The 21,542-nt window shown below is 39.7% G+C and overlaps 1 protein-coding gene across 2 annotated transcripts in view; it reads left to right on the top strand.

Annotated features, from left to right (window-relative positions):
- Positions 1-21,542, top strand: part of reln (reelin) — a 103,573-nt gene that overhangs the window by 79,775 nt on the left and 2,256 nt on the right. Inside the window, exons 36-64 of one of the 2 annotated variants that reach the window (XM_066684710.1) lie at positions 520-697; positions 1,009-1,093; positions 1,223-1,405; positions 3,032-3,200; positions 3,302-3,404; positions 3,497-3,723; positions 3,805-4,028; positions 4,135-4,285; positions 4,644-4,902; positions 5,737-5,986; positions 6,138-6,306; positions 6,427-6,567; positions 7,261-7,438; positions 8,319-8,512; positions 8,682-8,929; positions 9,469-9,623; positions 10,021-10,235; positions 11,562-11,739; positions 12,665-12,840; positions 12,986-13,092; positions 13,185-13,427; positions 14,168-14,343; positions 14,786-14,859; positions 14,956-15,117; positions 15,591-15,748; positions 15,952-16,171; positions 16,333-16,530; positions 17,001-17,099; positions 19,223-19,355. In XM_066684710.1, the coding sequence (XP_066540807.1) occupies positions 520-697; positions 1,009-1,093; positions 1,223-1,405; positions 3,032-3,200; positions 3,302-3,404; positions 3,497-3,723; positions 3,805-4,028; positions 4,135-4,285; positions 4,644-4,902; positions 5,737-5,986; positions 6,138-6,306; positions 6,427-6,567; positions 7,261-7,438; positions 8,319-8,512; positions 8,682-8,929; positions 9,469-9,623; positions 10,021-10,235; positions 11,562-11,739; positions 12,665-12,840; positions 12,986-13,092; positions 13,185-13,427; positions 14,168-14,343; positions 14,786-14,859; positions 14,956-15,117; positions 15,591-15,748; positions 15,952-16,171; positions 16,333-16,530; positions 17,001-17,099; positions 19,223-19,349 (5,047 nt within the window). In that variant the 3' untranslated portion in view covers positions 19,350-19,355. The remainder of the gene's footprint in view (positions 1-519; positions 698-1,008; positions 1,094-1,222; positions 1,406-3,031; positions 3,201-3,301; positions 3,405-3,496; positions 3,724-3,804; positions 4,029-4,134; positions 4,286-4,643; positions 4,903-5,736; positions 5,987-6,137; positions 6,307-6,426; positions 6,568-7,260; positions 7,439-8,318; positions 8,513-8,681; positions 8,930-9,468; positions 9,624-10,020; positions 10,236-11,561; positions 11,740-12,664; positions 12,841-12,985; positions 13,093-13,184; positions 13,428-14,167; positions 14,344-14,785; positions 14,860-14,955; positions 15,118-15,590; positions 15,749-15,951; positions 16,172-16,332; positions 16,531-17,000; positions 17,100-19,222; positions 19,356-21,542) is intronic. The other variant, XM_066684709.1, reaches the window with a different exon arrangement.

The raw sequence follows: 21,542 nt of genomic DNA, 5'->3' as shown, positions 1-21,542 counted from the left end.
TTTTTGTGCCTGCTATTATGTATTAATTTTATTTTTCAATTGTAAAGCATTTTAAGATGATTTGTACATGATTCTACAGATTGGATATTATTATTATTATTATTATTATTATACATGTAGAATCAGAAAAACCAAAGATTAAAATCTAAAGGCTGGCAATCAGCCAAATCTAAATCTTTGGCCAAATTTCAGCAGAGAATAAAATGTCATTTTTATTATTATTTCATTTCAAAGTATGGCCTGATCTCTGAATAAATATTAATATGTCCACTCAGCAGCTGTGAGTGATCCTGTTTTAAAGTTCAGACATCCTGTTTTATCTTCTTTCCTTCACAATTCTGCTGTACTTACTTCCATCAGGCAGTAAACACGATGGAGAAAGAATTTTTTTTGTAGCTAAAAAAAAGCCTTTATAATCTGTTCATCACATTATGGCATTGCCCTTTCTCTCTCTCTCTCTCTCTCTCTCTCTCTCTCTCTCTCTCTCTCTCTCTCTCTCTCTCTCTGATTGCTCCACAGATGTGACAGAGGTTACGGGGGGATACACTGTGTGCCTGTGGCTCCCCTGCCCCCTGTTCTTAGGGAGGACTTCAATGAGAACCTAAATGCAGAAATCTGGCCTGAGGTGTATGGGGCAGAAAGGGGCACACTGAGTGGAGAGCCTCTGAAGTCAGGCACAGCTCTCATCTTTAAAGGGGTGAGCAACTTATACGTTCTGTAAAGTTTAACGATGGTGCTTCAGCAGTCAGTCTTCACTTTTACTGTTGCTGTGTCGTTTAACATGAAATTTAATCCCATGATGCTCATGAGTCACTGTCCTTATAGTGGCTTCAGGAAACACTGCACAGTTTTGATATTTGTTGTTTTGTTCAGACATTAAATAGAAGAGATTCTGCAGTGAAATTAGAATAAGAGAAAAAAATCTATGCATTATTCACACACATATTTATCATATTATATTATGCATTAAAATACTGATATATATATAAACCCCTTCTCTGTGTTCAGGAAGGATTGCGTATGCTGGTTTCCCAGGACCTGGACTGTACAAGCACTCTGTACATCCAGTTTTCATTTAAGTTTATCACAAAGGGTAAGTGGGTAGCTGTAGGAAGTATAAGCCCCTCCCAATGGTTATATATGTTTGAACCATACAGATGGTTTATGGTTGTTTAAATGATTAAAAGTGATAAAATTTTGCTTCTATTTTGATGGATTTTAGGGGTCCCAGAGCGTTCTCACTCCGTATTGCTCCAGTATTCCGTGAACGGAGGGATAAGCTGGCTGCTTCTGGATGAATTCTACTTCCCCACCTCCACTGACACACTCTTTCTACATTTGCCACTGCCCTCTAGTGCTCAAACCAATGCTACGCGCTTCAGACTGTGGCAGCCTTACAACAACGGTGAGAATTCACACATCAGCCCAAGTTACTTAGTTTCTATGCATATTAAACTGAAAAGCAACGTAAGAGAGGAGATCAGTCTGGATATAATGCTGTTTAATGAGTGCTATCTGGTCTCAGACTGATCTGTGAGAAGCACACATCTTTATACCTTATTTTGCAATCTTACACATGGATTGATCATTATCTAAACAGGATCTGAAAACAGGATGAACTGTCGTAAAACATCCTGGGGCACTGTCATAAAACAAGCCATAAACATCACCTGAGTTCCTGGTGCACTGTCGTAAAATTAATCATGTTTGTCTAACAGACAGAGCTTATCAGATGGTGTAAGGTTAGGGAGTGTGTGACCTCTAAACCAGTCCAAATGCCAGGAGAAATGGTACAATTCAAATAAAGGAAAAAGAACAATTCATAAAAATAGCATCATGAGTATGTTGGCACTTGTCGCCATGATCAATTTCCAGTTACAGTCTACACAATTAGACAGTCTAAAAACAAAGTGTACAAAACACATAAATCGACAAGAGATATCAATTTTTTTTATTTCCATGTGACAATCACTTTGAAATATATCATGAAATAAACACTGGCATGTGACTTTGTACACAGCCTAAAGGTTTAAAAAGGATGTACTAATGGGAAAGTGAAGTGACTATCATTTTATAATATTAAAAATTATTACTTTATTCTTTTAATATTGTTTTGAATGTAAAAATATTAATATGTTATCATTGTTTTTATTGCTGTTTATTGCAAATACAAAAAAATGTGCTTGGCCATAACCTGCAGCCATGAAACCAAGAGAGGCTTTTTAGAAGTGTTGTATTTAGGGCTTCTATCCATTTCCTGTGAGGAAAAACTCTGTGCTGTAAACTTCAAAAAGGGAGGTTGTTGAAAACACTAAACTGAAGGGTGCCAACAACTGTTTTTTTTTTCCTTGTGAAAAACAATTATTTGTGTCATGGCACCACACTGAAGGCTACATTTACCAGTTTACCAACATTGCCAGTCACTGTGTCATATAAAAGATTCTGCCTTGTCATGGTAAAACATGTAGTCAGTAATATGCTTGAAGGACCTACACGAGACACCGAACACAAACCTTTTTCTTTATTTCTGAATGTATGTAATTAATTTGAATAACTTCTAAAAACTGCTTGGAAAACAGATGCCTTTTTGGAAGTTTGGGTTTGGAATTCTGAACGGATTTTCAGTTCAGATTTTCAGTTGAATTTGCAGTGTATTCTATGTTCAACAATTCTACAAAAAAATTGTAATTACAGTGTTTCTTGGTTTAGCATTAGAGTTGCCTTCATATAAGGAATCTTTTTTCTCCTGGTCACTTTAACGTATTGTCTACATTTCAGAATCTAAAACAAAAAGCCTTTTGTACTTTGTTAGGCAGGGTCACATGAAAATTTGCATGTAATGTAGTAGATTTCAGATTTTATGCCATTTTCATCAAAAGACATTATCTAAGGTATATTAATTATAATATACTTAAAAGAAATATCAGCAAAGCTTTTATGACAAGTCATTTGCAGCTGATTATAATATTCCATGTATATTACATATATAACTAGGTCTATTGTCCTTGTTTGGCTTTATTTTGTTTCACAGGCAAGAAAGAGGAGGTGTGGGTGATTGATGATCTCATCATTGATGGAAGCTCTTTGAACAATCCTCCAGTTCTATCAGACAGTTTTGAGGGTGGTCCTCAGGACTTGAACTGGTTGTTCTATCCAGGGGGCAATATTGGCCTCTACTGTCCATACCAGAAAGGAGCACTGTGAGTGTCCATGATGATTTGAGCACTTAATACTGAGAAAATCTGTTAGAAATCATGGTATCTTCTGGTTTGATGAAAATAATGTTTTATTCTGTATACAGTGAAGATGACTCCGCCATGGTGTTCATATCCAGTGAGCCTGGAGAACATTCAATAACCACACGAGATATTGACGTCAATGAGAACACTATAATCCAGTTTGAGGTATAATTTGAGTTGACTTCTGTTAGTAAATATACCTTCTAATTTGACTTGCTTATAACCGTTGTCATAAATTAATATTGAATTTGATCCAGATCAATGTGGGCTGTACAGCAGAGAGCTCTTCTTCAAACCCTGTACGTCTGGAGTTCTCCAGAGACTTTGGAGCCACGTGGCATCTCTTGGTTCCTCTGTGTGCAGGCGGTCCAACACTCAGCTCTCTCTGCTCCACTGAGCTCCACCCTGCAAGCATCTACTACCCTGGCACAAGTCAAGGCTGGAGGAGAGAGGTCATTCACTTTGGAAAGCTGCGACTGTGTGGGTAAGCAAAAGAAGCTAGACACCAGAGCAGAGTGTTTTTGCATCCTATAAAGGAATCTGAAAATGTGCTCCTGAATTACAGGTCAGTGCGGTTCCGCTGGTACCAGGGCTTCTATTCATCCAGCATGGCGCCACCCACTTGGGCCCTGGACAATGTTTATATTGGCCCCCAGTGCCAGGACATGTGCAGTGGGCATGGAGCATGTGTGAGGGGGACCCACTGTGAGTGTGACCCTGGTTATTCTGGCCCTGACTGCTCTATTCCAGATGCTCCGAATCCAGACTTCTTAAAAGAGGACTTTGAAGGTATACGGCATTGATTTCTAGGTTTATAACTGATTCTTTCACATTTAACTTCTACAATGCACATTATTAATTATAGTGTTGGTGAGCCTTGCCTTTATCTTTAAAGGTGGTGCTTTGGAGTTTGAGCATTTCCGAGTGCTCAGCGGAGGAAAACCTTCACGAAAGTGTGGCATCATGACTAGTGGAAACCACCTGTTTTTCAGTGAGGATGGACTGCGAATGTTGGAGACTACAGACATGGATCTGTCTAATGCCAGGTAAGTACTACTACACACATTAGTGTGCTATTCCACATATAGGTGCACAACAAAACAAAACTCTGTAAACATTTAATAGGTTTATTATAATATTTGTTTTAATTCAGGTTAATAAACAACTGAAAAATCTGTACGTAATTTGACTTAGCAGCCATTGTAGTCTGTATAATATGAGACTGAATTGATCATATTTTAAATATTTTTTGAGAACTCTAGCTTTAGCATTCTAAATTAAGCTTGTGTGGAAAATTGTCAGATTCACCTCTCTTTTTCCAAATATCACATTCCAACTACTCAATAATCCAGTATTTTATTGTTATAAGAGGCAGATATTGTGATTGCAGCATGTTATCTGCAGGTTTGTACAGTTTTTCCTGAGGTTGGGTTGTGGGAAGGCTGCCCCTGATCCACGTTCCCAGCCTGTGCTGCTGCAGTTCTCAGTGAATGGAGGATTGTCATGGAGCCTGCTTCAGGAATTTCTGTACAGCAACAACAGTAATCAGGCTCATCTGGTAGCCCTGGAGATCCCTCTGCGAGCCCGCACCAGCCAAACCCGTCTACGCTGGTGGCAACCGTCTGAAAATGGACATTTCCACAGCCCCTGGGTCATTGATAAGGTAATCATAATCTGATAATTCACCTTCTCAAGTTATTAAATTCTCAAGTTATTCAGAATTTACATATGTTTTATGGAAATACTATACATACAAATATTTAATAAAATGATTCATTTAAAACAAACAAATTCCATTTGAAAATATTTTTATAATTGGACTGGCATAAGTACAAAGAATATATTTTCAATATTTAAACTAAATTATTTCTTTTATATATTATTATATTATATTATTATTTTTTTTAATTATTATTATTATATTAACAATATGAACATGACGAAAAATATGCCTGCTTCACATTAAAAGGTACTGGGATGGAGGTGAGTTTCCTGCTTTTTAAGTATATTTTTTAATCTTTTGGGAACTGACAAGAATAGTTTTTGAAGTTTTGCAAGTTGAATATTTGTCCGGATTTTGCTCGTTACAAAACTTCAAATGCTCAACACTGTGTGGTCACCATTTTCTGCATTTCTCCTTCATGATAATTACAGGAGATAAATATGTACCTCACATCTACGACCATTGTCTTCGAAGCTATGGTGTTGTAGCAGGTGCAGAATGAGTCCTGGCCTTAAACTGCTGAAATAACCATGGACTTCCCAGTAAAAGATGTCACACTGATGCAGCTGCATATGTCTGTAAATCACTATGACTCTAATGACTGGTTTGGGGGCTTGAGAAACACTGGAAATGTTTAAGTGTGTCTAATGTTTGGGGTTATTCAAATTTTTGGGGGGATGCAACTTAAAAATATTGAAAACCATTGTGCTAGAAAGGGGTCTTAGCATCTGTAACCTGACATTTTGCTTTCTCGATGTACTCTGCTGTGTTTAGGTGGTGGTCGGTGGTAGTGCCAGTGGCTGGGGCCCTCTGGAGGATGACTTCTCTTCCACAGATGCACGTTCTTGGCTGCTTCACCCTGGTGGTACACGTATGCCTGTGTGTGGCTCTGACGGCGAGGCTTTTGCCTTTATTGAGAAGTCTAACACTCGCTATGGTGTTACAACTGATATAAGCGTGGGACAGGATGCCTTCATCCAGTTTGACTTCTCTGCCTCCTGCTCAGTCACTGCCTCCTGCTACTGTAAGACAGACAAAAGAGATAACGACTGTATTCAACATTTTCCAAAGCATTCTATTATAACTGTCCTCTTTTTTGGAAAGCTTTGTAAATTTAATTAGCATACGCTTGAATCTCGTTGAGTCTAAGTTTATAAATCTGTGTGCATCTACAGCGGTGGAGCTTGAATACTCCTTGGACCTTGGACTGACTTGGCAACCCATTGTGAGGGACTGTTTACCCACAAGTCCAGACTGCTCATCCTACACTCTACAAAGGCTGTTAGTGTCAGACACCTACAACAAGTGGGGCAGAGTTACTTTGCCCATTCCTCCTTATGCAAGGTACCATCCTATACCTTGTACATTGCAATAAGCACACAAAAACTGCAAAAAAAAAAAAAAGGTAAAATCTACAATTAGAAACAACGCCCAATCCTTCTTTTTATCGGACCGGCTCCACAGGTCTCCTGCCACCCGATTCCGCTGGTTCCAGCAGGCTCCTTTTGACAAGCAGCAGACCTGGGCGCTAGACAACCTCTACATTGGAGACAGCTGTCCTGAAATGTGCTCTGGTCATGGTCGATGCAAGCAGAATTCCTGTGTGTGAGTGAACTGCATTTATCCTTGTCAGTATTGTTTGTACAAATCATTTTTATCATTTTAAAATCATTAATATACAGAGTAGGGTGCAACAGTTGGCGTAACTGTCACACACCTTCAGAGTCCTGGGGTTGTGGGTTCAAACCCCACCTCAGGTGTCTGACTGAGGTTTGTGGGGTTTGGTGTGTTCTCAATGTGCTTGCATGGGTTTCCTCCTGGTGCTCCGGTCTCCACCCACAGTCCCAAAACACATGTTGGTGTAGGTAACTCGGCCATGCAAAAAGTGTCCAAAGTTATGAGTGTGTGTGGTGCCTTGTGATGAACTGGCTTCCGATCCAGGGTGTGTTCCTGCCTTGCACCCAGTGATTTTGGGAAGGCTCAGGACTCAGCAATGGACAAGCAATTACTGACAATGAATGAATTGTTTCAACATGTTCATTTAAACTTATATTAGATGTTTGAAATGTGTAATAGACAGAGATATTGGTACTGTTTTACATCTATTTTTCCATATGACTAGGGCACATATTTAAATTTAAGCCTGGTCTGAATAATCTAAACAGCCCTATTGTATAGTTATGGGGCACTTGTGTATTTTTCAGTTTCAGATCATGTTATGTCTGAGAAAAAGTAACCAAGTTAAAGGTTTTAATGTTACAGTGATTTATTTACATTGTTCTATTCTCTACCATTTAGGTGTGACCCTGAGTGGGGAGGTGAGTACTGTGAGGAAGCTCTGGTAGCACTTCCGTTCCAACTAAAGGACAGTTTCAGTCGAGCACCGTCCCTCAACCACTGGCACCTGCTGACAGGTGGAAAGCTGAGCAGTGTGTGTGGTGCTGTTGCTTCAGGATCAGCCCTACATTTTAGTGGGGTGAGAAAAAAATATAATGCCTTTTGATATGTCATAAACAATAAACAAATTATCAAATGCAGGTTGCTTGCAGAAATTAATATAAAGCAGTAAACATTTACTTCACTAACATTAAAAGACACTTGCTGCCCAGTATAACCCACCACCTCAGAGGGGCAGTTCTAACAAGACAGTCCGTTTTAATCACTTCATCTATCAATGGGTAAAATCTTGTGGCTGCCTTTTCACGGTGTTTCACCACTTAGCCCTACCACACTGTTTTATATAGGGGTGGGAGGGGAAGGGGTCTCAATTCTGAATGGGATAGAGGTGTAGAGTGAATGTGAAGGCGACATAGACCTACAACAGAATTTTCAGAGTCACACTCCAAATGGAGAGTTATGAATGCCTTGTGAATCACAGATGAGACGCTGCACAGCGACCAAAAAACAAACGTCTGTGTTTTCTGCTTTAAAATCTATGATAACCAGTGTATTATCTTAGTTTAATGTAGTTTCAATGTATTATGTCCCCAAGCATAAAATGTTGCTGGTAGTACGTTGATGTCTCAGTAGTTAATGTACATTTCCAGTTCCACATTAAATGGGAAAGCAATTACATTCTGGCATCTCATGCTACTGTAGCATTTGAGGTGGAACTGGATGGTTAAAAAAATCATAAGAATAAGTATGCGAATTCAGCTTATGTTCACAAAAGAGTGAGGAGTGGGTGATAATATATGATTGTGGGATTTTCTGAAGGTTTATGCCTTAAATAAAACTAAAGTCCAGCAGTTCTTGTCTGATATCACTCTTTATCAGGCTCCTCAATGGTTATTACATTTCATAGGGAAGAATTTACTGCACATTGTATTCACTGTCATTCGTTTCTCTTTGGACAGAGTTGCTCTCGTCAGCTGATAACTGTGGACTTGAACTTGACCAACGCTGAGTTTATACAGTTCTACTTCATGTATGGATGCATGGTTCCCCCTACCAATCGAAACCAAGGTGTCTTGCTGGAGTTTAGCCTGAACGGTGGTATCAGCTGGAACTTGCTGACGGAGATTTTCTACGACCAGTTCAGCAAGCCGGGGTATAGCCATACAAATATATCCAAGTATAGAAACTGCTGGCACTAAAATATGTGCAAAGATTGGCTTTATATGTCAGATCATCAGATATTATAAAATGAGCTGTTGGTTTTAGATTGCTGTCTCCATTGGGTGTTGTGTCATTATAGTGTTACTTGATTTCCTCTACAGGTTTGTAAATGTGTTGCTGCCTCCTGCTGCTCAGGCAGTGGGAGTGCGGGTGCGCTGGTGGCAGCCCCAGCATGATGGAGCAGACCGTGGTGACTGGGCACTGGATAATGTGCTCATCTCCGGCTCAGACACCCGCACTCAGATCTCAGATACGTTTGGTGGCATTGCACTGCCAAACCATGAAAGAGCTCCAGCTGATGGAACGCCCACCGGCCGCACAGTGAGCCAGGATGAAGAGAGCAGTACAGGTATAATACATTATGGGTCATATTTACTAACTGTACCAGACCCTTATCACATTAAAAATTTTGTGTAGATGGCTTTCATTTTATAGACTACAACTTCTCATTTAAATGACGTATTTTCTCATGTATCGGTTTCTCGCGTTTGACTTTTGTCGGAGGGCGGGATATAGACAGTCATTGGCTGCTGAAGTTAAGCCCCGCCCACACCAATCTGCACACCCTCGATTAACCAGTTAGTAGTCTGACTCTAAGCCTCTATGACGAACTGTGAATTACTAAAAGACATAATCGTTAAAAATAGTTGATATGATTTACCTGTGTTTGCCGGGCAGCCATTTTCCAATCAAAGTAATTTTGGCGCGCTCTCGATGACTTAGCGGTGTGTGCATAATGGCTGGGTGGGCGGTGCTTAACTTCAGCTGCCAATGTTTGTTTAGAGTGGCACGTTGTTTTGTTTTTTAATTTTCTTCCTTCAGTGAGTTTGCAGTGTGTTTGTGTTTATGAATAACTACTGATGGCCACATTTTAATCTGTCCTCACAGTGAGTGACCACTGGTTGTTCTCTGAGGACTGTTCTGTGCAGCGGTTCTGTAATTCTCCAGATGGAGTGATGGTATGTGGCAATGTGGACGGCCGAGAAGTTTACGCCGTCACACACGACATTGTCCCTGACAAAGGATGGGTCATGCAGTTTAAGGTCAGTGTCTAACATTTCTGGTCAGATTTTTTATGTTGAACTTTTATACTAAAAACCTGTTCCTTTAAGCTACATTACACTTGCCTTTCTAGGACGACTGAATAGCTGTGTACAACTGTCCATGTGTGTGTGTGTGTGTGTGTGTTATACTACCTTGTGTCATGTGATTATGGGCTCTGGACCCAGTGCATCCCTGATCAGGGTGAAGCAGTTGTAGAAAGAATTAATATTATTTCAAGTTTAATGAGGATTATGTGCAGTATTTTTGTAATTATAAACTCTTTAGGGAATGACTGATTGCATTATGTAAGACCAGAAAAAAAGTTTGTTTAATGTATTTTCAATCACACAAACCCCTAATTAATTATTCAGCACATCTCACTTTGTATGTGTCCAGATCGCAGTTGGTTGCACGCTGCCCCTGAGACCTGCCGAGCGACAGGTTCACGTCCAGTATTCAGTGGACTTCGGTGTGTCCTGGAAGTACCTGGTGCCTCAGTGCCTTCCTGCTAACCCTCGCTGTGGAGGGCAGGTATCCCAACCCTCTGTCTTCTTCCCTGCAGAGGGTTGGAAGAGAGCTGTCTACCCTCTGCCTGACAGCCTTGCAGACACGTAAGGGCAGGTTTTCTCATTCGACACATTGCAGTAATGCTGTCTTTTATGAATTATTAGGTGTACAAATTAAAATTCTAATATTCTCCTGCACTTTTGTCATTTTACAATAACTGTTGTGTAGTGTTAAACATGACAACTGTTATTTTATTAAAATATTAAAAAGAATACTAAAAATGAAGTAGTTTGAAAATGACGAGGGAAAAGAATTTATTGGTCACTACATTCGTTATGAGCTCCATCAGGAAAAAGTGCTGCAAAAGCATGTGATCGATTTGTTCTGTTCTTGGGGACAATATTGTATCCAAAAATATGTGTGAGTTTTGGTTTAGACGATTTAAAGGCGAAGTTTAATATTGTAATCAAAAAACAATTTTTTATAAAATTCCGAAGATGTTTTCTCGCCATATGCTGCTCTCAAGTGATGGATACCAGTCGAATGTGTTTATGAAGCCCCAGTGTCTGGTACGCTAGGCTTTCTCTCTCTCTGCTCTTGGCAGAGGCATCTGGATTTATTTTAGACAGCGGAGAGAACTCCATACATTGAAAAGCACGAATGGAAAGTCCGGAGATGACTAACTGCATTACCGAAACAACTCGAGTTACAAATGAGTTTCTGTGTAATTCAAACAGTGAATAACATAACGTTCCACCTTAAAAGAAGCAGAGATTATAACTGTGTTTCCCCACAATCATAGACATTCCCTTTATACCCTTTGTCATTTTCATTTTGAATTTCATAATGGATTAATTATAGATTACACAAATATCCTTTAAAACTTATTTTTATACCTAATAGTCTCCACATTTCTGAAGGATCAATCAAGCTCTTTGAATGTTAAAATGAATAATGTGTGTTATTGGTTGGTTAAAATATTTATATATAATGTGTTATAATTGCAGATTAATATTAAAAAATATTTGTTGCATGGTCTATACTAAATGCATTTTAATAGTTAGTGTAACAGTTTTTAGTTTAACAATAATAGTTAGTTTAACAATAATAGTTTAACAGTTATTCTGTTATGTTTTTAACATTATTTAATTATCACACTTCAAAATTTGCTTCAATATGTCATACAATTTTTATTTAGTATAACTCTAGGAATGATTTTTCAAGTAATATTTGAATAAAATTGAAGTAGCCCTGATATAATGTGTCTGGTATTTAATTTTTATAACATTTGAGTGTTTTGTTACGGACTTTTGTCAAGTTTCGTGTGTTTCCTTATCATACCTCACTACAGACTCATCTAAACGTTATTGAAAGTAAAGCAATCTTTAAGAAGACTTTCTGGCTGCTCTGATGTGTGTTTTTTTCCACAGAGCTGTTCGGTTCAGATTCTATCAACAGCACTCAGACCTGCAGTGGGCAGTGGAGAACTTCTACATTGGACCTGCCTGTCAGAACCAATGCAGAGGCCATGGAGACTGTCTGGATCAGCGTTGCCTCTGTGACCCAGGCTTTTCTGGACCCAACTGCTACGCCAGCTCAGTACTGAAGGTGACACTCAGTGCATGAACACACAGTTCATATTACAGCTCAGAGGAGCATCACAATGATTTCGAAGATGTATTTTAAGGTAAAAATACTACATAGTGTTGCTGTAAGGCCACTCCCATATGAAACAAATAATATTGATTATCCCGTAATGATGGTGCATGTTAAGAGCTGACATATTTTGGAAGGTACACTGTACTTTCTTAGCACTGCACACTGTGCAGCAGCTTATGTGCAGCTCCACGTACCTCAGCCACTAAAATGTTACCTGAGTAACAGCAGTGCACCTGCTTATGCCTCCTTGCTGTGTTTCTGTTTTTTTGGTTTTAATGGAAGGGGGAAAGAAGGGACATGGGAATAACAAAAGTGTGGGACAGATATATTTTACGTGTACATGTAAATGCAAAGTTTTTTGTACTCACTTATTTTATATACTTATATTTGTCCTCCACTGGTTTCCTATCTCTTCCTCAGCATCCCACTTCTGACACCAGTGTAAACTTTTCAAAGAGACGCAGATGCAGGTCCCAGGTTTTCCATTGCATTTGCTCATTAGCAGCTTAACCTAGGCTTAAAGTAGTGAAAAGCACCTTGGTGAAAATGAAACAACATATGGCAGGAAGCACAGGCATAAACACAACAACCAGAAAGATAAAACTAACTAGAAAACCAGAAAGATAACACTAATATACACCAACCAGCAATAACATTAGCAAGTAACATGGCATCCTGTTTTTTTCACTCAGCGTCAAATTCATCAGAAAAAAGCGCAAACCTAGAAAGTGCTCATGGTTGGGAAATGAAATATTAGCAGTTGTGGATCTTCATGTAATTCAGAAGTCTTTATTGCAGTCTGCCTCTGGAATAATATCCCTCAGCGTGTGTTTTGTGGTCCAGCATCTTACTCAGACACTTAATCTTTTTTTAGGCATCATTGAAAGAACGTTTTGACTGGCAGGGGACCCATGGGCCACAGTGGCAAGTTCTGGAGGGCGGTCACCCATGCACAGACTGTGGAGTGCTGGTCGAGGGGAGGGCCCTGTACTTTAATGGTGCTGATGCCAGACAAGCTGTCACTTCTGACATGGATCTACGTGGAGCTAAGTCAGTATTTTTTAATTGATAGTTGTTTCGATTATTAAAGGGATGTCATTTCATTTTAAAATCAGTTTAGCACAGCCAGTAATATATTTATTACAATCTGCTTTAATCTTTGCACATTCCTCTCTTGTTGCAATGATGGTCTTAGGTTTGTGGAGTACTGGGCAAGGATCGGAAGTGAGGACAATATGACTCTGTGCCATCGACCTACTTGTAGAAAAGAGGGTGTATTACTGGATTATTCCACTGATGGAGGTTTGTTTCATTTGGTCAGTTTCTGTTCTCAGCTGGGCTGCAAATAGCTCAACAGTCTGTTGTTTCTCTCTCACTCTCTCTCACTCTCTCAGGTGTTTCCTGGACACTGCTTCATGAAATGGACTATTTGAAGTATGTCTCAGTAAGGAGGGACTACATTGTATTGCCTGAAGGAGCTCTGACAAACGCCACATGTCTGCGGTGGTGGCAGCCATTCACTGTGTCTTCAGGCCTAGTGACCCCTAATCTGGAACGTGCACAGTGGGCCTTAGATAACATCCTAGTGGGAGGCTCTGACATCAACCCCAGCACCCTGCTGGACACATTTGATGATGGTATTCAGCTTGTTATATTATGTCTACTCCAGTGTTGCAATTTTTTTTTTACTTCTCTCTGCTGATAACTCTGATGGGAATAAAAATGAAGCTGATCAGGAATCCAGATGATTATGGCTGCCAAAACATCCCCAGGTAAATGTAGGTACATATAGGATTTTAAAGATGGACTGGATGAGCATTAAGGTCAGTTTCAATTCTGTCGTAAATCAGAGACATCCCGGATGGAGTTTAGTAAATAAATGGGCAGTCTAATTAAAAAAACATGGGATAAAACGATCCGTTCTGATTCTGCCCCGCCTCCTCGCCCGAGTCTGTCCAATCACAGTGTTTGCACAGAGCGCAAAGGCGAGGTTAAAAACAGCAAAACAGACACCATGAGCACAAAGAAATAACAGTACTCAGTAAAAATGGAAATAACAAGAACAGAGAAGAAAGAGAACTGAGCAAAACCAGCTAAAAGCCTCGCTCCTCACTACCTAACTAAGTTATATTCTTATTTTCTCTTATCATCATATTAAAAAATCTTAAGCTTCATAATGTGGACTTAGATGTTTGCTGAGATTGTGGTTATGGGTTTAACTGGCTTTTTCTAGATTTTTTCTTTTGCTATCCCTTATCATGTATGTTAAATCTCTCTCTCTCTCTCTCTCTCTCTCTCTCTCTCTCTCTCTCTCTCTCTCACTCGCTCACTCTCTTACTCACATACACATGCACACACACCCACGGCAATTCCTCAGAAGGTACATCTCATGAAGAAAGTTGGAGTTTCTATCCTAATGCTGTGCGAACGGCCGGTTTCTGCGGCAATCCTTCTTTCCATCTCTACTGGCCCAACAAAAAACAGGATGGAACTCACAACATCTTGGCCACTCGGGAGCTTATTGTTCAACCAGGATACATCTTACAGTTTAAGGTCACACTGACTACTATTGTTATTCTGTACAACTGTGAAACTGTGTTATATTTTTTATTTATTTTATTTAAAAGTACACTAGGTAGAATTTGTACCTTGAAATTACAGCTTCAAAATAACTGTGATGTTCCACTGACCTGTAATAGAGAGGATAAAACCTCTGTCTTCACTACTCTAGTCTCAGCCCTGCAGAAACTGCACTATGTTAATTTGGAGGAGGGTAGGAAACCTCACACCCCCCAACGCCTCCTCCCTTGCCCATGATTTCAGGACAGTGTTGTAAAAGTAAATTATACTCTGCTGTATTCTACTATAGGTGGAGCCCAGGAGCAAAAACTGCAAAACAAATCTAGTGTTCCTTTAACTATGTTAGCTTTGAACATTTCAGCATATACCTAATTAATGCACCTTCGTTTTATATTTAATAATGTATGGTCGACAGATTGTGGTGGGTTGTGAAGCAGACAGCTGTGAGGATCATCATTCAGTGCTGCTGCAGTACAGAAAGGATGCCAGGTGAACGAGCCATTGACAAGTATGATGAGAAATATACTCAGATGGAGAGCTAGATCAAGGTCGGTGGTCACCTCATGTATTTTTATTTCTCTGCAGGTCGGAATCATGGCAGTTGATACAGACGGCATGCCTCCCCTCCTCCGTGAACAATGTGGGCTGCTCCCCGTTCCAGTTCCATGAGTCCAGTATTTACAGCCCAGTCAATAGCTCTGTATGGACTAGAGTGACCGTGCAGCTGCCTGACCATGTCTCCTCGGGGTAAGGAACACCAGATAAGCTTCTGTCTGCAGTATAAATGCAATATAATTTTATTAAATATATATTCCATGTTACCTCCTTGCACTTTAAAACTCTTTTCCTTTTGACCTTCTTTTGTAAAGGTAATATTCTTGTGATCCAAGAAGTTACCGTGTGTTACCGTGTGTTTGTTAGCTATGCTTCCCAGATACCAGACACATCTGTGCCACTTTTGGCTATTACAGCTCAATTACGGCACTGGCATGTGTTGCATAGGCTAGATGTGTCATAAACCGACTTAGCCCAGACTTGTTTCAATACACACCTAATATCTGGCCCATATAAGATGGAGCTGTGGCTCAGTTGAAGCAGCCAGGCTTACCCTGAGTGAACTGCATCATTCAAGGCCAAATGTGGGCTGTAAAAGAACGGCAGATGTGCCACATTTGGGGCAAACATTCATTGCTGTTTTGGCTGTGTTTCTTCCTCTGCAGGGCCACGCAGTTCCGCTGGATTCAGAAAGAAGGTGCCGGGGAACGACATGCCTGGGGTGTGGATCACGTCTACATTGGTGAAGCCTGTCCGGGTCTGTGTAGTGGGCATGGGTACTGCACCAACGGAGCCGTATGCATCTGTGATGAAGGGCACCATGGTTGGCATTTTCTGCTTGTTTCGTTTTGTTACATCCATCTGGCCTTTTAACAAGTCTTCATGATTCATGAGGAGATTGTGTTTCCATCTGGTGAGATTATATGACTATGCTGTATCAATTTCTCTCTCTCTCTCTCTCTCTCTCTCTCTCTCTCTCTCTCTCTCTCTCTCTCTTCTGTTCTTATCCCTGTCCCTTTATCTCAGGGGACGACTGCTCTCTGTCCAGCAGTGAACTTCCCAGCTCTATCAAGGACAATTTTGAGTCGGGTTCCGTGTCGGAAGAGAGCTGGAGTATAATTCAAGGCGGAGGGGTCGGCAGCGGCTGTGGCCAACTTTCCCCACACGCTCATGGGGATTCCCTATATTTCAGTGGTTGCAAGATGAGGCAGGCCATCACCAAGCCTCTGGATCTTACCCGGGCCAGGTACTGCACCGTGTAGAGCACTCACACTCATCATTCACATGAATACTTACAAATTTGTCAGTCATTCCTAAGTGCTATGAACTTTTCTATTGATTTCTGTTCAGTGCAATCTCTCTCTCTCTCTCTCTCTCTCTCTCTCTCTCTCTCTCTCTCGCTTGTAGCAAGATCATGTTTGTGCTGCAGATTGGCAGTGTGTCTCAGACAGACAGCTGTAACTCAGCTCTGGACCAGGTTGACACAGTGGACCGGGCTGTGCTGCTTCAGTACAGCGTCAACAACGGAGTCAGCTGGCACGTCATCGCTCAACATCAACCTAAAGATTTCATCAAGGCCCAAAGAGTGTCCTATAACATTCCCCTGTAAGTCAGGAGCATCTGTTAAGTCAGTTTAAGAGGCATAGCCTCAGTGCTGTTGGGGCGAGAAGACATTGCATTCACTGTAGTCGTCTATAACCAGAGGGTACTTCACGTGTCTTCATGGCACTTCATGACTTATAAGTCTGTTTGGTTACTATTAGATGTACAGATAGGTTTTTGTGTAAAGTATGATTGCAATTCAAAATTCAGACATTCTCCCGCGCTTTGGTTATTTTATGGTAACTGTTGTGTAGTATGAAAAGGTCCTTTGAAAATAGTGAGTGAGAAGAATTTATCGGTCACTGCATTCGTTATGAATCATTTTTATTCTATTTTTGGGGATAATATTGTATTAATACTAAATACTTATTATGAAAAAAGGACTATGCAACAGCTACCATAAAATGACAAAAAAAAATAACAAATAATCTTAGGACTAAAAATAATATGCTTTTTTGATGCATTCGTTTCAGTGAAGCACGTGTGAAAGGTGTGCAGTTGAGATGGTGGCAGCCACGTCATGGTGGTGCAGGACATGACCAGTGGGCTCTAGACCATGTGGAAGTAGTTCTGTGAGTATGAATATCTGTTTTACGATCACTGGACCAATATATTTGTGTGTGTGTGTGTGTATACACAATTAAATGTAAAGTTTGGGCACCCCATATCAAATTAAATTTTGTTGATTAGTGCATATTTTTAACCACTTTCTAAAAGCTGAATAGAATATATTTAGAAAAAAACTAAGCATGCCAGTATATTTAATACTATCTCAATTATTTGAACACAGCAAATAAATAGGCAATGTGCGTTAAATGAGACAAATGCCATATTTAGCTTTACTCCTTATAAGAGGTACACACTTCTGCCTCCTTTTCTTCATTTAAAGAAATATAGAAAAACACCACCCTTTATTTATTTGATTTCCAGGCAAAATGGTGCAGTCACAAAGATTTTGAGCTTTTCCATGATCCATAGATGAAGATGAACGTGCAGATGGGGAAAACGATGATGAACTGTTTTAGAAATATGCCAGATAGTTTTGTATATGTAAAATGAATTTTTAAATGTGTAAACCAGATAATAAAAGCTCCAGTTCAGAAACCTCAAATAAACTAATAGGACATAACTAAGTCTATTATAGAGTTTTCAGGATTTTCAAAACAGTCCAGGATTGATTTTAGGGGCTCTGTAGTGGCCAGTCCAATGTTTTAAAAACTCCAGTAGATTTTTTTTTTATTTTTTTTTATTATATTAAATTTTATTTTATTTTGTATATTTTATATATTTGTATTTTTATTATATATATAATTTTTTTTTTTTTTTGCATGATAAATTCGTCTCATCAGTGAGAAAGGTGTAATTGTTTATCTCTAAAATTCATTTCTTTTTTCAAGAGGATTTTGCAAGATGTTTTAAAAAAATAACTCTTTAAAAAAAATTTTTTTCAATTTCACACATTTGGCTTTTCCCTTCTGTGTGTTTCTTATATTTATTTAATCTTTTTAAAGTTAGCTCCTAAAAGATCAATGATTTTTGTAATTAAGTAAATGAAGGGTGGTCCCTGACTTTTACACAGTGCTGAAACTTTCAGAGTGAACAATTCATCCAAGTGCTTTTATAGGTTTAAAAACATGAACCTGAACATGAACATCGTGTCGTTTCCATAAGATGAAAGCAGATTACATTCACGTTATTCTCTTTCTCTCTCTCTTTCTCTCACTCTTTCTCTCTCTCTCTCTCTCTCTCACACCCTCTCTCTCATTCTCTCTCTCTCACTCTCTCTCTTTCTCTCTCTCTCTCTTTATCTCTCTTCTTGCTTTCTGTGGAAACTGTAGCTTGCATGTTTCATGCAACTTACAATGAACTATATTCCACTTTATCTGCATAATGTAAAACGTCACTGTATTAATGCAGTATGATTTCTGATTCACACATATTTTATAATTCTAGTAATATGTTGTGAATATCTAAAGTAAACCTTTAATTCCTTTTTTAATAGTTTGTATTGCTATCAATATTATTATCACTTTACAACACTGGAAAACGCAGCTAACTATTTACAGTAAAATAGTAACTATTTTTATAAAACTGCTTCATGAATATACTTTGAAAAAATATCGCCTTCATTTATACTGGAATGTTAGTGAGTTCTGATAAAAACCTATTACAAATAATATTAAACATATTCATAAATCACTCATAAACTCATTCCTGGGGCATCACTGTGTCTCTGATTAGTAAGTAGCTAATGAATAAACTGTCTAATGAACGCTAAATGAGCAGATCCTTCCCCTGCTCTGTTTCTTATCCTCATCAGTCATTCTCTCTCTCCCTCCTGCTCACTCCTTTATCTCTTTACCTACCATTACTGGATGGTCAATAATCCAACTCATCATACTGACCTTTCCACGGCTCTGCCATCTCTGTTACTGCATTCATGTCGCCACTCCCTATTTGATCTTTCATCTTCGTCTGTTACATATTCATTCCTCAACATTGCGTTGTTTTTCCTCTTCCGTTAAGAAATTCCCACATTCCTGACTTTATTTATACCCCTTTCTCTCACACTGTCTCTGCCTGCCTGCCCTCTTTCTCTTGTTCTTTCTATTCCTTCCCCCCGTCTCACACTCCTCTGTTTCTATTTGACCTGTGTGTCCTGCACACCTTCTCAAATATGGTCCTGCCTTTCTAGGGCAGGGCACATGCCCTCCCAGACCTTTCTGCATGCCAGCAGCAGCAGCATCTCCCCTATGCCCTTCTCCTCTCGCGCTCTAATCTCTGCTCTCTTCTATATTCTGCTCCCCCTGACATGGCTGTAGAGTCAGGTAAGTGTTCCATCAATCCTGAAATGTAGCCCAGTCCTTCCTCTCTCCCTCATTTACCTCATAACATTTCTCACTCATCATTATCCATCTGTGTTCTCCTACTCTTGCCCCCTGAGCACCCATGGAGCTGTAGGAAAGTTAGCATTCTTCGCTATTTAAATGACCAGTGGGGTTGCATTAGCATTACCAACAGTTGGAGACCTAGATAGTGGGTGAGATTACTACAATTTTTGTATTGAAATATTTTATTCATTCATTATTCATAATGTGTAAAGTAAAAATGTGTAGTACAATAAACTTTAATATATGGGCGCTGATACACAGAGTTTATATAGTGAATATTACAAAGAGAACAATTTTTTGTAAAGACATATTCTCCTCTTCTCCACAGTGGAACACTGTTCTTAATAAAATGTCTGTGACCTGCTTTGTTCAAAACCCCACAGCAGCGTTCTCTCCCTGTCTAAAGAGCCCTGTTGGAACATACGCTTTCATCGCCTGTTCCTTTAAATGATAATGGGCCACTCGCTGTTCACCCCGACCCTGAGCGCACAGCAGTGAGGAGCGAGGAGCTCTGGTTTTTAGCCATTTTCGCTCAGTGCTCTTATTTCTCAGCACTCATGTCGGTTTTCCTGCGTTTAACCTCTCCTGTAAACTTAAATCCGGCGCTGTGATTGGACAGATTTAGACGAGGGGGCGGGGTATTCTAAAGTCTCTGCACTTCATGTCAAATGAGGAGCAAAATCAGAACGATTATGTTTCATAGTGTTTGGGTTGTTTGGCTCCATATCTACACATTAATGTACAAATGCAGTGAACAAAAGATATATTCATAATTGTCCTTTTTTAAAACAGCTAGACATTAGTTCTGTATTCATCTGTCACACTAAATCTTGTCACTTTGAAAGCAAAGTGAATTTATTTTTCATTACTCTGTGGCATTATGAACATCCTTGAAAATGAAAGCTCCAAGCATATAGAATCATCAGTGTCCAGTCTTCATGTTCATGGCTCATGTCCTCCACAGTAGCACAACATTTCCCATGATTCTTGATGGTTGTCGTATGTGTGTGTCCATAATCACATTGGTTGGGGTGTCCAAAAAAGATAATTCACTTGTTTCATAGTGAATGGATTCACAGATTCCATTCAGCCCGTCCTCCACTCCCCACCCTCCACTCCCTTCTCCCCGCTTTGCAGAGGTCTCTGCCTGCCCTGGCTGCATTCCTGGCTTACTGGCACCACCTGCTGGATAGAAGAGGCAATGACAGGCTAAGCAAGCACAACAGTCTTTGACCTGTCTCTGTCCTTTTCCTTCACAATTTGTACATTTTATTTTTTATATATACATTTTATTTGACTTATTATTATTATTTATTAATTAATTTATTCTCATTGATGTCTTTGTCTTTACCTCAAACACCCTGAAAGCACAAAATTCTCACCATGTCTAAATCTGTGCTAATGTTTAAGATGAGACTTTCAGAGTTGGGAAGTTACAAACACATTGTAGTTTAATTGGATTAACACAAACATACTACAGAGGGAAGAGTTGCAATTTTCTGAGATAAGTGTCATAAACTCTTCCTGGCAATTAAAGATTTTTTTAATAAAGAAGTATTAAGATGACCACAAAGGGAGGTGATTAACAACACATAGTTTGGTTCGTGTAAAAAGAACAATGTAAATACAGTCCTTCTCTCAAAACAGGAGTCTCGCTGAAATTTGTTCATTCATTCATTGTCTGTAACCCCTTATCCAGTTCAGGATCACAGGCGCAAGGCAGAAACACAGGGGGGCCAGTCCAACTCAGGGCGACACATACTCTCAACTTCACTCCATTTTTTAACTATTCATTCATTCATTATCTGTAAACATTATACAATTCAGGGTCGTGGCGGGTCCAGAGCCTACCTGGAATCATTGGGCACAAGGTCCTTCACAGGGCAACAAACACACACTCACACATTCACTCACACCTATGGACACTTTTGAGTCACCAATTCACCTACCAGTGTGTGTTTTTGGACTGTGGGAGGAAATCGGAGCACCCGGAGGAAACCCACGCAGACACAGGGAGAACACACCCCACTCCTCACAGACAGTCACCCGGAGGAAACCCACGCAGACACAGGGAGAACACACCACACTCCTCACAGACAGTCACCCAGAGGAAATCCACGCAGA

The sequence above is a fragment of the Hoplias malabaricus genome, chromosome 11 (genome assembly GCF_029633855.1).
Source record: "Hoplias malabaricus isolate fHopMal1 chromosome 11, fHopMal1.hap1, whole genome shotgun sequence".
Lineage (NCBI taxonomy): Eukaryota > Metazoa > Chordata > Actinopteri > Characiformes > Erythrinidae > Hoplias > Hoplias malabaricus.
This window is presented reverse-complemented; position numbering and strand designations above follow the sequence as displayed.